The sequence below is a fragment of the Poecilia formosa genome, unplaced genomic scaffold (genome assembly GCF_000485575.1).
Source record: "Poecilia formosa unplaced genomic scaffold, Poecilia_formosa-5.1.2 Scaffold43, whole genome shotgun sequence".
NCBI classification, from domain to species: domain Eukaryota; kingdom Metazoa; phylum Chordata; class Actinopteri; order Cyprinodontiformes; family Poeciliidae; genus Poecilia; species Poecilia formosa.
This window is the reverse complement of record NW_006799982.1, coordinates 1,633,550-1,648,633: the sequence shown is the minus strand read 5'-3', so window position 1 is coordinate 1,648,633 and position 15,084 is coordinate 1,633,550. Positions and strand designations below refer to the sequence as shown.

Below are 15,084 nucleotides of genomic sequence, written 5' to 3'. Positions count from 1 at the left end.
AGCAATTTTTTTTTTCCTTTTGATTTGAAGAGTGAAAGGTCTTAGCATATCTATGAAGATTAATCTTCTGTCCAATGAGAACATTTTCGCAGAATAAGAAGAAAAAGATTCAAGTCTGGTAACTACATCAATGTTAAAAAGTTAGGACACTCCATGAAAGTATCTTTATATTGTTTGCATGTTTGGACACACATAAATTTCAGTTACAAAAATAATCTGACGGTCATGTGATACTTCAAAACAATTAGGATTGAAGATAATATTTTTTTAAAACTCTTGCAAAATTTGATGAGGAAAAAAAAACACAAGATGAGGAATAAATGAGGACACTTGACATTTATTCTTACTTAAAATGCCTTAAATAGCACAAATTCATATCACAGCAGGTGAAAATGAACATTGTTCCATGGCACTTTGAAAAATGTTTTCACAATCTTTGAATACATGAATACATTCACACAGACTGTTTAACATGTATCTATAGGCTATCTGTTATTAAGGCCCAAATATGTCATATCGCTGGCAAATTAAGGTTTTGAAAGAAATCTATTCCTGTTACCCACATGTGTTTTTTTGTTTTTGTTTTTGTTTTGTTTTTTGACAGGAAGTGATATTTATGTTTTTGAGTCCTGACTTGAAATCTGCTGAGGCAGCTAACAATTAGGGTGATAGCAGGGAGGCCTTCTAACTCCAGATGAAACATCAAAATACAAGTGGAAAATCTACAAAAATCTGGTTAGCTTTGGCTGCTGTATTACACATAAAGAATTTTCTTTTGATTATTGAAAAGAGTTTAATTAATTTTGGACAAACCTCAGAATAAATAAAACAGATGTTTGGGTATTTTATTTGGCTTTTCAAGAAAACAACAGCTACACAAATAAATTAAAATGCAACAATATTTATCCAAAAAGGTTATTAGAAATAATGCTGTGTGAAAGCACCTGGTTGTTTTGAAATGAAAACTGGTGAAGTGGATTTCCCGCAAAATCGATGAAAGCGAGGGCGGGGTGTACGTCATGTCCGGAGATGATTGTCCAATAAGGCCGCTGCTTTCTCTCGGCTCGTCTTTTATTGGCTGTCCACCTACTCTTGTTCTGTTGTTTAGTACAAACTGAAGGGAGCGATATATAGCTTACAGTAAATCACACTTCTTTATCAGTGTGATCAATTTCACCAAGGATTACACTGATATAAATTAGTATTTTGGATCAGGAGAATTAAACGGAACTTTGGGTGTAAGGACGCCTGTTTTTTTTAACTGAACTATGCTAGCATTGCTAGCTAATTAGCCTCCGCGTCGTTGCCTCCTCTTCATGGGTTTCGGCTGTTGATTCCTGCCAGTCGTCTGACACATTAATGCCATCAGCCAGGGTGGGTTATGTTTCATTACTTTCAATATGTTCCCCAAGAAAATTTTCCGACTTTCTTTACCCGCCCAGTTTTAATTTCACACTGGAATCCCAAGATAGCAAACTCGTTAGCCATGCTTTTAGCCGAGCTAGTTGGTGATGGCTATGCCGCTAATGCGAGAGAATGCGCCTTGTTGTGGCTAAGCTAACTGGTTGTAAATATCCACCACCTGTTCTGTAGTGATTTATATACCCATACGAGATGCCGTTTCCCTCTCAGAACTCGGGTCACATCATGAGCGGGGCGAGCTGCAAAGCTAACGGTGCCGTATACCCCGCCTCATCCGCGGTGATGAACTCCGTGAAGAAGCCGAAGATGGAGCAGATCCAGGCCGACCATGAGCTCTTCTTACAGGCCTTTGAAAGTAAGATTTCGCCGCTTTCTACATCCTGATTTAACTTTACTATGTTTTTTCAGAGTTCTACCCCGCTGTACAGCGAAGTTACGTTTGTTGGGCTGATCATTTCTGTCAGGCCTCCGGTTTCCCACCTTTCTCATAGTGTTGAACTAGACGTAAAAAACACCGAATGCGTTTGGCAGTGGAGGAAAAAAAAAAGAAGAAAAAAAACAACAACTTTGTTGCAGACTAATTAATCGGTCTCAATCGGGTGATAGTTTTAAACTTTTAGGCCTAATGGAATGTGACAAAATCGACGATGAAGAGATTTCTGAACGACTGAAAGGACAGAACAAGCTTTTCTAATGATGATGTCTCATCCAGATAACACAAATAAAGCACTGGAAAGGAATAAATGTGACACTGCTAATATTTTCTTATTTATTTCTTCATTTTTGCATTTTCATTCATAACACTTAAAGTATATCAGACATCAAATTCATTATTGCACCCCAAGCAGTCATTTGAAATATGATTATTGTATGAATATTGAAAGTGCGGGATGCCCACCTCATTTTTTCAGTTTTCCTTCTGCCTCTTAATCCTGATTCATTCTCTTATTCCTTCTATACCTATTTTACCTGAAAGTACACACATCCAAGTTCAGTAACCCTCGACTGACTTACAGAGTTTACACACAGCTTTTGTGGTGCTACTTATTAGCATCCTTATTAAACCTGGATCTGTTGAACTTGCCTCCAGATATAAGACCCGTGTGACTGAGGTAAACACACAGATTTGTTGCAGTTCTGAGATTTAAGACTCTTTCTCAGTAAATCTAGAGAATATAATGCCCCAAGTTGACATCTGATTGGTCATACTTCAGTATATCCTCTCTACACTCGCTTTGACTTGACTCGCACTTTGGCTTACTTATAAGAAATATTGCACATTTTCTAAGATGTGATGCGACGTTGCAGATTTAAGTTGAGTTTATCTGTTTGAAAGCGGTCTACATTTCTTTGAAACTAGAAACAAATGCCAGTAATTAAAGCAATAGGAGTTTCTGCCTCCTGACAAAATGGTTAACAGCAATGAGCCATTTTAAAAAAAGAAAACATTTTTTTAGCCTTTTCCTATATTTCAACTAGTGTCGCAGGCAATCCCAAACAGAAATCAATGAAAAATGTGTAATTTAGTAGAAAGCTCCCAACATACTAAAATGGTCTGATATTTGATTATCAGTTATAGAACAAGGCTGAGAGACAGATTGAGCAGCTCTACCAGATTTGAACCATAACTCAATGTTAATGCTCACTGTTTGTCTTATTGTTTCTAGAACCTACTCAGATATACAGATTCCTCCGTACAAGGAACCTCATCGCGGTAAGTGAACTCTTACTCCATTTTCCTTTCAGGAATTTGTCTGCACTAGCCTGACCATCCAAACTTATTCTCACCTCTTATTGTCATTTTCAGCCCATATTTTTGCACAGGACCCTCACCTTCATGTCTCACAGAAATAATCGAACAAATGCCCGAAGGTACGCAATTAAAAATTCTGTTACACAAGTCAGCAGTTTGAAAACTATTTAATATGTTTTTTTGTTTTTTTTTACTGATTTGTAGGAAAACATTCAAAGTGGACGATTTGTTAAAGACGGTAGAGAAAATGAAACTAGAGCAGGATTCTCCAAGGTAAGGAAGATCACATCCAAGTTTTACACTTTGAATTATTTAAAGATGGTTAACATCAGTCTTTAATACGCATTTATTACATATCTTTTTGTATCTGTTTAGCTTGTCTTCACACCTACAGTTAACATTCACCGGGTTCTTCCATAAGGATGGTAAGCAGTGTGTTTTTCTTTGTTAAAAAAAACATTTTCCAAATCAATATCTGAATGAAGGATAGGTGTGCTCCTGCGAAACTTGGCACTTAATGTCAACCTGTACTGCTCTGCTAATCGGTTCTGCCTGGGGGAGAAAAAATAAAAAATACTAATTTGCAGAAAAAGTGGTCACAGAGGAGCCTCACAAATTACAGAGCTTTCACAGGAACATTGGATACATTTGTGTGAGCTTTTGTTGGCGACATGAAGCTTCTGATTAGAGGAAGTGCAGGTTTCAAATAACACAGTCTTCGACCTCTGATAGATGCTCTATTTATGCAAAGACAAATGTGTTGGTTTCTTTGAACAGTGAGAGAAATAAACTCTAATCGACTTCTGATTATTGAAGTAGTTGAATATTAAAAAAATGGAAATGGCCAAAAATGGAGAACCAACATGTAGTTTTGTCCACTTCATCAAACTGTTTATATCTTGTCTCAGGTTTTGTTTGTGGCGTCTCCACGCTCTAGTTTTTCATAAAGACTCATTTAGGAATAGTGCTGCGTTTCTTTGCAGCTGAGTTTGAGTGCTTTTAGTTGTTTGGGGTCACTACCCTGGTGAGCTGTGCCTGAGCTTTCTGAAGCTGAGCAGAACATTTTGTTGTAGCAGACCTTGGCAGTCATTGTGTCCTGCACATATGATCCAATCCTCCTCCATGGAGGATTAGGGAGTTCTTTTCTCCCACACATCCAGCGACCTTTCAACATGCATTTGACATCGAATCTCACTTCCTGGATTTCCTGTGGATGTTTCTTGGTCTTCTTCCTTGGCACCAAATATGGATAAAATGCACCGGATGGTGCAATCAGACAGCGACATGTCTTGACCGTAGAGTTCATCCTGAATGATTCTGATGCCTCGTCTACCATTGACACAGTCAGTGTAGTGTAAAAGCGAATCACAGTTGTTAAAAATGTGACAAATGTTGCAGTTTTGGTCCCCAGTTGAACCCAGTTTACCAGACAATTGGGTGTGAAAACATCCTAAAACATTACAATTTATAGACTCTTCAGGGATAACAACACATTTTCTATCTTACTTTTGCCTATGGTAGCATAAAAAGCAACTTTGTTTGAATGTATTCAGCTGAAGCGTTGATATTAACATTCTTTTATTGCTTGACAGAAAAGCCATCTCAAAATTCAGAGAACGAGCAACATTCAGTGTCATTAGAGGTGCTACTTGTCAAAGTCTGCCATAAAAAACGCAAGGTATCGTGTAAAGTTTCATTTCTGAAGCCGATTATTTCTTTCTGATGTCCTCACTTCCCTGCTGATGACTCTCGTAATTGTCTGCTTCTTTAGGATGTCAGTTGCCCGATAAAACAAGTGCCTACCGGTAAAAAGCAGGTGCCTTTGAATCCTGACTCCAAGCAGACCAAGCTGGGCTCCTGCCCCTCTTTACTCGTCCCCAGCAATGAGTTTGAGCCCAGCAACAGCCACATGGTGAAGTCCTATTCGCTCCTCTTCAGGGTGTCGCGCACTGGGAGAAGTGGTCTGGTCAATGGGGAGGCCAATGAGAATATTGGTGCGTCAATGTTTTTTTTTTTTTTTTTTTTTTTTTTCTTATGTGCAGCTGTAACTCTAATAACTAAATGTAAAACGTTTCGCTCACTCAATGTTTTATTTCCTCCATTTTTGAAATTTTCACTTTTTTCCCACTTAGATGTGACGGAAACTCCCAGTAGAAAGAAGAGAGGTTCAGCCCACAGAGAGGAGGGAGGGACCACAGAGACCTATGTTGCACAGATGACCGTCTTCGATAAGAATCGGTGAGCCGGTTCTGGTCCAATTTCTCCCTTTTCCTTACAGATTTTTGGGCTAATCCTGTTTTTAGTGAGTGAATCCGTTCTCCTACAGGAGGCTGCAGCTGCTGGACGGAGAGTACGAGGTGTCAATGCAAGGGATGGATGAGAGTCCAGTCAGCAAGAAACGGGCGACGTGGGAAACGATCCTTGATGGCAAGGTGAGTGACCCGAGTCCGTCTCCAGATCAGCTTCTCTTTTCGTCTTAACGTATGAGTTCTTCTTTCAACATCTCTGCAGTTGCCTTGTCAACACCTGCAGATCCACACTGATTGTTGTCCAGTGTTGTTTATACAGCAGATGGAGACAGACTTCTATCTATTAGCAGATTGTGTAGTCTGCTTTGATAGGGTAGTTTCTATGGACTGATCAGACGATGGTAGAGATGAGGCCAACATGGGGAATATATGCTTTCATACACTCATGGAGACAATCTTGTAATTTCTGTTGGATTGCTCATCTATAACCACTATCAAAAGAACCTGCTGTTCATTTTTCTCTTGCGTGTTATAATTAGGGACGCAAGAATGTGAAAATTTGGGCCAACGTTAATATTGAATCGGCCAGTATCTGTTAATGCTAATAAATGTTGTGCATCAGTAGTTCTAGTTTTTACAAAAATGGTATTGGTCATGATCTGACATGCAGATCCGGCCTCAAAGAAAACCAGAAATCTGTGTTGGCCAATAAAAACCTGCTCAGCACATCGATACTTTTTCCCTCGCTCTTGACTCCTGACTGAGACGACAGTGTGTCGGCGTCGTTGCTGCTCTTCTCTGAGACGTTTTTTTACTCCGTGTGTCGGTCCCACAGAGAATCCCACCGTTTGAGACGTTTTCTCAGGGACCCACGCTGCAGTTTACGCTGCGTTGGACAGGCGATGCCGGAGCAAAGTCCACCGCGCCTGTAGCCAAACCTCTTTCCACCCGCAACTCAGAAGCCACCAGCCCAATGGAGACCCGGACCAGCCACCACCGCGCAGCCCTTATGAGTACGTACGAAGTTCAAGTCGAGGTCGATTTTCAAATGTTCATACGTCCTGGTCGTCTCTTTGAATGTCGATTAGTTTTTGTTAGGTCTTTTGTGTAGAGGTGACAGACAAGTCTAATTAAAGAGACGAAGATGGTGCACAGATGGCTGTGTGCTCTTGAATTGATAACAGTTTGTTTGGCATAAAGCATTCGGACCTAAAGAGAAGAACAGCATTGTAATTGTTGAGTCCCTTTCAGACATGAGAACTACTTTGTGTTTTATTAATTTTATTTAGAAACTGTTTTTATAATTGGTTAATTTGTGGAAGTCACGCTGACGGCTTCTTTTTAAACTTTTTTTTTTCTTTTACTGTTTACATTCAGTTTATTGTTTTGCAGAAAATGAGTGAGTTAGTCATTACATAATCTTATTTCTGTTACTTCTCAGAGAAACATTCAGCAGAGATCAACTCTAGTAGCACACAACTAAAGTGTAAGCATTACTTCTTTGCTTCATATTGCAACATAAAATTCCAGACCTAATGATGTAAATATGCTAGGGATGCACCGGTTCACCAGCCTGTGGTCATAGCTAGCTTAATAAGTGCTGAAAAAATATCTCTGGGTAATCTTATAAACATTTGTATTAAATTAAATAGTTCCTTTGTGATTGTGTGACACACCCCTTGGTGTGAGTAAATGGCTTGTCCAACACAATAACCCTCATGTGCAGTTGTGACAAACTTCACCAAGCAGGTCGATCAGAGTTGTCTTTTTTTGGGTACAAATCGTCTCTACGTCACAAACGGTTTGACGAGGAGAACAATCTAAACTAAGCCAAAATGAAGTGACAGAAAATTAAAAACTACATTCAAACGAATGGAAGAATATCCCAAATAAACAGAGTGCTGATGAGCTTTAAATTATCGACGAGAAGAATCTGCAGCGTCCAGCCGGGGGCCGAGGAGAAGAATAGGAACCGTTTCCCTGCGCTGCGGTTTCAGGCCTCATCCATTTTATCATGGATCAATCTAAATGCATCAGCATACGCAGAAGTCATGTTGCCTTTTGTCGAAACGGAAATGCCCTTGAAATCTGTTGTTTCTAGAAGACAACGACCTCAAACTCTTAGTTAAGCGCCGCTGCGTCTGCTTCCAGGCAGTACAGAATGTGAAAAATCTGAAAAACAAGAAATGACGAAATGTACAGTATTTACAGTGGGACTTTTTTTTTTTTGATTTGCTTTTTATTAAGAAAAACGCTTGTGTCTACCAATAGCATCATAAAAAAAACTGTAGTGAAATAAAACACTGAGCTGTTACACTTTAGCAAATAGACTTTAGTGTCCCACTAATGGAGTAAATTGCCACAAAATAACAAAAGGAGTATAGACACTTGGGAAGAATAATGTATAATTTGTTTATTTAAAATTAGCCGAGTAAAGCCTGATTGGTGCATCTCTGGTATAGACATGTATTTCTATTATCATCATCATTAGCGGTTTCATGGCACCTTAGAGTTGGATGTTGTTTTGTCTGGAAGGGACTTCTCCAATGTTCAAATTTGTGTCGCATATTTGGGAGCAGAGGAAAAGTCACTGTTTAGTTTCGTCTCAAACGCACAGTTTGTTGATCTTTGGTGACAAACAAAACGTCAACTTGTGCATCTGTTCCTGTCAGCAGTGAAAGAGTCGGTCAGCACAGACAGTCAGACGAGGAAAGAGCAGATCCCATCTGAGCCGCGCCAGAAGCTCCGTATATTTTATCAGGTACAGTAAAAAAAGAAACAAAACAAAAAATCACTGGGATTGGCACTGAATTACATCTGGAAAATAATAGTAATGATTTTTAAATGTTTATCTTGATAGGAAAAAGAATGTTTGACTTTTTTTTTTTACACCTACTTCCTGCTTTGTAGTGATTCTGTTATGTGCTCTTCAACAGTTCCTGTACAACAATAACACACGGCAGCAGACGGAGGCCAGAGACGACCTCCACTGTCCCTGGTGTACTCTGAACTGCAGCAAACTCTACAGCCTGCTCAAACACCTCAAGCTCTCCCACTCGCGCTTCATTTTCAACTATGTGGTAAGGAAGCGAGTTTGGGACGTTTTTGTCTTAAAACGTTTTATGCCGTTTTCACGTCTGCAATAAATCAGCCGCTTTGGAAAAGGGGAAACATCCAAGTGTTTCAGTCTCGGTGCCAATAATGCAACATCAGACAAACTGCACAGTTTTCTGTTGTCATCCCTGGATTTCATACAGAGAAGTTGGTTATGAAATGTCAGACTGTCCTGTCTTTCTATGCATTTGCAGAATAGTCAAAGCACCATTAACGCTCCACCAGTTCATCTTTATTTATGTTTGTAGCATTTCTGTAGCTGTGTGATTCAACTGTAGATGCACATTTAGCTGCTGTTGCTTTCTGTCACCACTTGGGGGCAGTGTTCAAAGTTTTTACTTCAGTGGTATTGCTGAAAAAAGTGGTTTAAGCAGCCAATTAATGGGCACAGGAAGCACTCAGTCAAAAAGCTCCATATATTACACTTTACAGAACAAACGCCTCACCTCTATTGGTTCTTTTTGTCAGAAATAAGCAAATTATGATCTTCTAGTCTGAGATCATCTGAAGATCTGATCCAGATCCTGTGCTTGTAGGTCAGGAAGGTGCTGTGACATTTCCAGAGTCTCCACAATATCCAATCTCCTGTTGTTAGATGCTGCTGTCCAGGTTTCTCTCCGATTCATATCTGTCACATTTTTTTTTTTTTTGTCTGCCATGGTTTAAATTGAGAGACGTCCTCCTTTGCTTCAACAGGCTTTAAACTTTAAGATTCACTCCAGGATGCAGTGCACAGAAGAAGGAACAGGCATAATATTTTATCTCTGTATATCACATGCTCTCCCTGAAATCCAGTTAGCTCTTTTTTTTTTTTCAGTTTCCCTTGTCCTTCTGCCTTAGCAGAATTACTGTTTTTATTGCTATCTTAAGTTTCAGAATTTTCAGGGTTGCAAGGAGGCACAGTTGTCCCATAGCAAGGAGGTTGTGGGTTTGAATCCTTTGCTAGGGTCTGGAGTTTACTTGTTACCTTCATGCATGTGTAGGTTCTGTCCAGGTGTCCCACGTTTTAGCCCTGCAAGTTTTAGCGACGTCCCTGCTCCGTTTTTTGACAGAACTTGCTAAGTTTGCAATCATTTTAAATGCAAGGACATTGTTTTGAAGGTTTTGGGCTCTGTAATTTATTAGATATTTCAGGTTATTATTCAATGATGATTGTTTACACCTGTGAATGGCACTCAGTGCTGTCACTCTTCTAGCTACAAGGCCTCGTTTTAGAGAAAGTAATACTGCAGGAAATAAGATGGGAAATTCATCTCAGCACGACTGATTTTTAATTTGCTTTTAATTATGGTGTTTAAAGCAGTACTGCCACCTTTTTTCTATTGCCTGGTTTAGCATAAAACAAGAGTTTTACTGGACTAATTCAGTCAGAGACTCATTCACGTTATGCACGTTTTTATACTTCGGTTTCTACTGCTTCAAAAACAGCTCGAGTGCTTAGGGGGGCGCAGGGGGAAGCAATTTTTTTTTTTTTTTCAAATTTATTTGGGTATGTAGAAAACGTTTCAAAAAAAAAAACCTCCCAAACGTTTAGTCACAACCAACCGGAACTGCGTTGTTACTTAGCAACCCCAGCCAAGCCCACCCCGTCGCCTAGAAACCCAAGTGGAGCTCTGGCACTTTGCTTACCTGGTTTTACCGCTTTATACTGGCTGTTGGAAAAGATGAGGGTTTTCTGTGACTTACCATCCAGAAACCACTTACTGCATTCTGATTGGTTGTCCAGGAGGCTCCACTTCTGCTTTTCAGAAGATGTACGGTTGTGTAGTTGCGCATCTTTTATAGTTGCACAGCCGTTATTATCATGTACGAGTGTAAAAGTTGAATTGGAGGGCGTGGCCAGAAGCAGCTTATTTGGATTTAAAGTGACAAGACGCTCAAAATCATCTCATTCTGAAATAAGCTCAAAATAGGCAAACTAAAATCTCATTATCTTAGAATTGTTTTGTGCAGAAAAATTTAACATATTTTATGTAACCCATAGACCTATTCTAACCTCTTCAAGGAAGCATAGTAGGTCACCTTTGAGGAAACTGTGTGATCAGATATCCAAGTTATTTTTTCATTTGTCAGATTGTTTTCTCTCTACGTCAGTGCGGTGATTCCTAATTCTCTGATCCTTCTCTCCCTTCCGAAACGTTCAGCCTCACCCCAAAGGAGCAAGGATAGACGTGTCCATCAATGAGTGCTATGATGGCTCCTACGTGGGCAACCCTCAGGACATCCACAGCCAGCCGGGCTTTGCTTTCAGCCGAAACGGCCCAGTTAAAAGGACCCCAGTTACTCACATTCTTGTCTCGAGGTAAATGCCGCCTTGTTCCAACCTCTGCTACGTCTTTCCAGTTAGTTTTAGTCGCTTCATTGTGGAGTCACTAAACACCATTCGTTAGTAAGCACTGATATGTTGGATTTCAGGTCAATTACAAAGCTTATTTAGATAAATGCTTCACAACCAACATTTTAGCTGCTTCACAGTCTGAACCTACAGTTTTATAGCAGGCTGCCTTTTCTTTCTCGCCGTCTCCAGGCCCAAGCGGACCAAACCGAGTCTGTCGGAGTTCTTGGAGTCCGAGGACGGCGAGCTGGAGCAGCAGAGGACGTACGTCAGCGGCCACAACCGGCTCTACTTCCACAGTGACAGCTGCATGCCGCTGCGGCCCCAGGAGATGGACGTGGACAGCGAAGACGAGAGAGACCCAGAGTGGCTCCGAGAGAAGACGGCCACGGTGAGAAGCTGCCATCTGGTTCAGTCCTGTGCCAAGAAAGTCTGTTTCCTACCGAACTTTGATGGGGACCAAAAAAAGTGAACTCTGGTCCACCTAAACTCTGGCACTGTTTGAATGCTACATGAATCAGAGACCGCTCCAAAAAGCATAAAGTTGAATTGGTGCAAAATACAACCAAAACAGAGTGTAGCTATATAAACTGCTTGTAGCCAGATGTGAAATAAAGAGGCGATAAAGGCCGTCATGCAAGAAAAATGAAATACTGTATACACTGTTTTTCAAATTGGTTGACACTCTTCTCTTTTCTTTTCTTTTCTTTTCCATTTGCAGCAACTGGATGAGTTCACAGACGTCAATGAGGGAGAGAAGGAGGTGATGAAGCTCTGGAACCTGCATGTCATGAAGCACGGGTAAGTTTAACAAACAGGTCGACTTTCCAACCACACAACAGAAACACAAGAAGAAGCCAGAGGCGATTAAAAGCTTGTTGGATCATAAAATGTTGAGGAATTCACAGTTAAAAAAAAAACAACAACTAAGAAAGGTATGTAATTGGTCGCATTTTAATTGAAAATCATAAGAAACAACAAAATAAGTAAAATTTAAAATTCCAAAACCCTTTTTGCTGCTGAATTGAATAAATAGACATGAGTTCAACCGGAGATATTTCAGCTTGAGGTGACTCGCTTCCTGTGATTTTGATGAGTTTTCACTTCACTTACCTTTATGCCGGTCAGTGACTAAGATCAGAAATCTAAGGAACAATTATGAAGATGGAGTTATTCATAATACATATCGTCATGGAAACATTTTTCTCTGTGGGAATAAAAATCCCGCACTGCTAATCACCTGTCAGCAGAAAGAAAGTCTGGTCTTGACTTGTCTTGTTCTCCGTCACCATGGGAACATTTATCGATGACGTCATGGGGGCGTAATTATATAAACCCTAGAAATGCAGGAAGTACCTCATGCCTCCCTCACCTGACACCTGTTGATGCAGTTTGACGCTAACCTTTTTTTTTTTTTTTTTTTTCCTTTTGCTTTGTTCTTTTCATCCAGCTTCATAGCGGACAACCAGATGAAACAAGCCGTCATGCTGTTCGTGGAGAACCTCGGCGCTCACATCATCCGCCGCAACCTCTTTTTTTTTTTTTTTTTTCTTTTTTCCTTTTGCTTTGTTCTTTTCATCCAGCTTCATAGCGGACAACCAGATGAAACAAGCCGTCATGCTGTTCGTGGAGAACCTCGGCGCTCACATCATCCGCCGCAACCTCTGCCGCAACTTCCTCTTGCACTTGGTCAGCATGCACGACTTCAACCTGGTGAGCACGGCCACCATCGACGAGGTGATGGCGAGCCTGCGAGAACTCAAAGAAGAGCTGCCGGACGCCATGGGGGAGCAGCAGGACGAGGCGATGGGGCCGGCGGGAGGCTACAACGGCAGCGCCGTTACGTCCAGCGGAGGGAAGCAGGGCAAGCGGACAAAAAGCGCTCTAACAGACTGATGTCGGTCTGGACGGACGGGGACAGAGACCCACGCGGGGCTTTATGATTTTTGTTTTCTGGTAAATCAAGGAACATTTCCAATCCTTTGGTGCTTAGATAGGCTAACAAACTGGCAGCCGGAGTATCTGAGCTGACCAGTACCGAGGCTAAACAGGTTTCTGAAACTTGAGAACTGAACCAAATATGAACAATAATGACAGCGAAATCACCCACATCCACTTTGAGGACGCGAGACGATGCAAGTTGGTCCTGCTTTTACTACGCTTACCACGTCCCTCCCCCCCTTTTATGGGAGAACGATCAAAGTGTGTCTCCTCTTACGGCACAACTGATTTAACGATATTGTATGAAGGCTACAGTTAAAAACTGTACTGAGGACTTTGTCGCTGTTTGTACACATAAAATTTAACCATGTTTATAACTTTTAGCTGATTATTTTAGCACTTGGTTGTTTCTAGAAAGTTAAATCAACAATTAAAAAAAAAAAATAAAAAATATTACGCCACATCCAATATTGAGGATTGCTTTGACGCTCTCATTGGTGAAGAAATTGGCTGTGGATTATTTAATGCGCATATGAGAGCACTGTACAGAAAATCAAATCTGTAGTTGACATTAAGGCCTGATATCTACGAATCCTGCAAAGTTTGTGTCGGGATCCCAGCATGGTTTATTGTTGGCAAGTTGTCCTGAAAGTAGTGTTATAGTATATTCGATCTTGAACATGGTAAATTCAAACTTTGTTTTCATCAACTCGTGAGTGTTTTTCTGTCAGAAAGCTTAAGGAAAGACGGTGGAAATCAGTGGGATACTTTTATTTTTCCTAGAAACCAGCAGCACATTACTCTCTGTGGCATGTTTGGTGAGTAGTATCAAAAATAGCATACTTGGGTTTTCCGATGTCGGCATCTGCAGGTTTTCCTACTTTTCAAAGTTGTTTTACTGACGTCATCAGTACCGGTAGAGGAAAAATAAATATGTTTTCATGTAAATCACATGAACTGTTTTTAGCCGTGTCCCGTTCCTGGTCTAGTGACCGACAAGTTGCAGTTTTCTCTAATAGCAGTAGGTTGTTTATTTTGATGCTTGGTCCTTATTAGATACCGTTTATGCCAAAGGGGAATATTTTCACCAGTCTTTTTTTTTATTTTATCATTATTATTATTTTAACTTCAGAAAACTTTAATTTTTCAGTCCTATTTTGTTGTGCACATGAAACAGTCACTATTTCAATCAGACAGCCAAACTACTTATAGTTTTTCTGTTCACTGTTTATTGAGGCTGACATATTCATCAATATTGTCTGAACACATTGTGTACTTTGAAGTATTTTATATTTAAAGAAATAAAATACATTTGCCCTTACTGAAGCCTGTGATGATTTTATGAATTTGCATGGAGATAAGTGTTTTTATTTTGGAGTAATCAAAGCTTTGAAAGCAACGGCCAGTGTACAGTTAAGCCCAGATTATTTCAAATTTAAATTCTTTAAGGTTTAAAGTTTTTTATTTTTTTACAGGTGTGCAATTATGGAAACCCATTTCTGCCATGACAGAAAAAAAAGCCCAACAGGAAGTCATAATTTAAATTTTCAAAGTCATAATTACAAGACACATCATGTAAATGCCATAATGTGTATATATGTAGCATCTATATATACATATATAAATGTTATATGTAGCATCTGTTTCTTGTTTTGTCCTGTAGATGACAGTAAAGACTTCATTATCTTGAATAGTGGTGCATTATTAAAAAAAAAAAAACCGTTATTTTTTTTAACTTAATTTTTTATATTTATAACAACAAACATAGCATCCGCTTAGTAGGTCACAATAACATCTAATGCTTCTGTGTTTTCAGTGTTTTTGTAAACCATCTAAACTTTCATTGAAAGTAACTGTTAGACTTTTTCACAGAGAATCACAGCAACCTACAAAAACACTGTCAACAAAGATGATGACAGCAATTTAAACTCAAATGTGAAAGGATGCCGGTGGACAGTATAATGGGGTCTGGGCTACATTTACAACCACGAAGTGTGGAAAAAAAAAAAAAAAAAATCAATCATGAAAGTTTTATTGACTTTAACTATCCGACCGAAGCTCCGCAGCGTTGCCGGCTAAAAGCAACAGTGATGTTTTCTTTCAACTAAAAACGGTCTCAGTGTTTCTGTGATGAGATACTGAAGCGGACTGATGATGTGTGAAATTGCTCCCACTGCTCTGCAGCAGAGCAAATTCTCCATCCTTGGCTACAGCATGGCTGAATGAAACTGCAGAGAAGAAATACAACTTGGAAAACCTTCTTGTTTTGT

The 15,084-nt window shown here is 39.9% G+C and overlaps 1 protein-coding gene across 1 annotated transcript; it reads left to right on the top strand.

Annotated features, from left to right (window-relative positions):
• The first annotated feature begins 1,065 nt into the window (after window positions 1-1,065).
• On the top strand, window positions 1,066-14,140 carry suz12b (SUZ12 polycomb repressive complex 2 subunit b). The gene is made up of 17 exons (XM_007551673.2): window positions 1,066-1,374; window positions 1,633-1,777; window positions 3,090-3,136; window positions 3,230-3,294; window positions 3,380-3,448; window positions 3,551-3,600; window positions 4,768-4,853; window positions 4,947-5,169; window positions 5,308-5,413; window positions 5,502-5,607; window positions 6,260-6,437; window positions 8,097-8,185; window positions 8,361-8,504; window positions 10,683-10,840; window positions 11,066-11,264; window positions 11,595-11,674; window positions 12,457-14,140. The coding sequence occupies exons 1-17, from the start codon at window positions 1,360-1,362 to the stop codon at window positions 12,767-12,769; spliced, it is 2,073 nt and encodes a 690-aa protein (XP_007551735.1). The 5' UTR covers window positions 1,066-1,359; the 3' UTR covers window positions 12,770-14,140.
• Window positions 14,141-15,084: the final 944 nt, after the last annotated feature.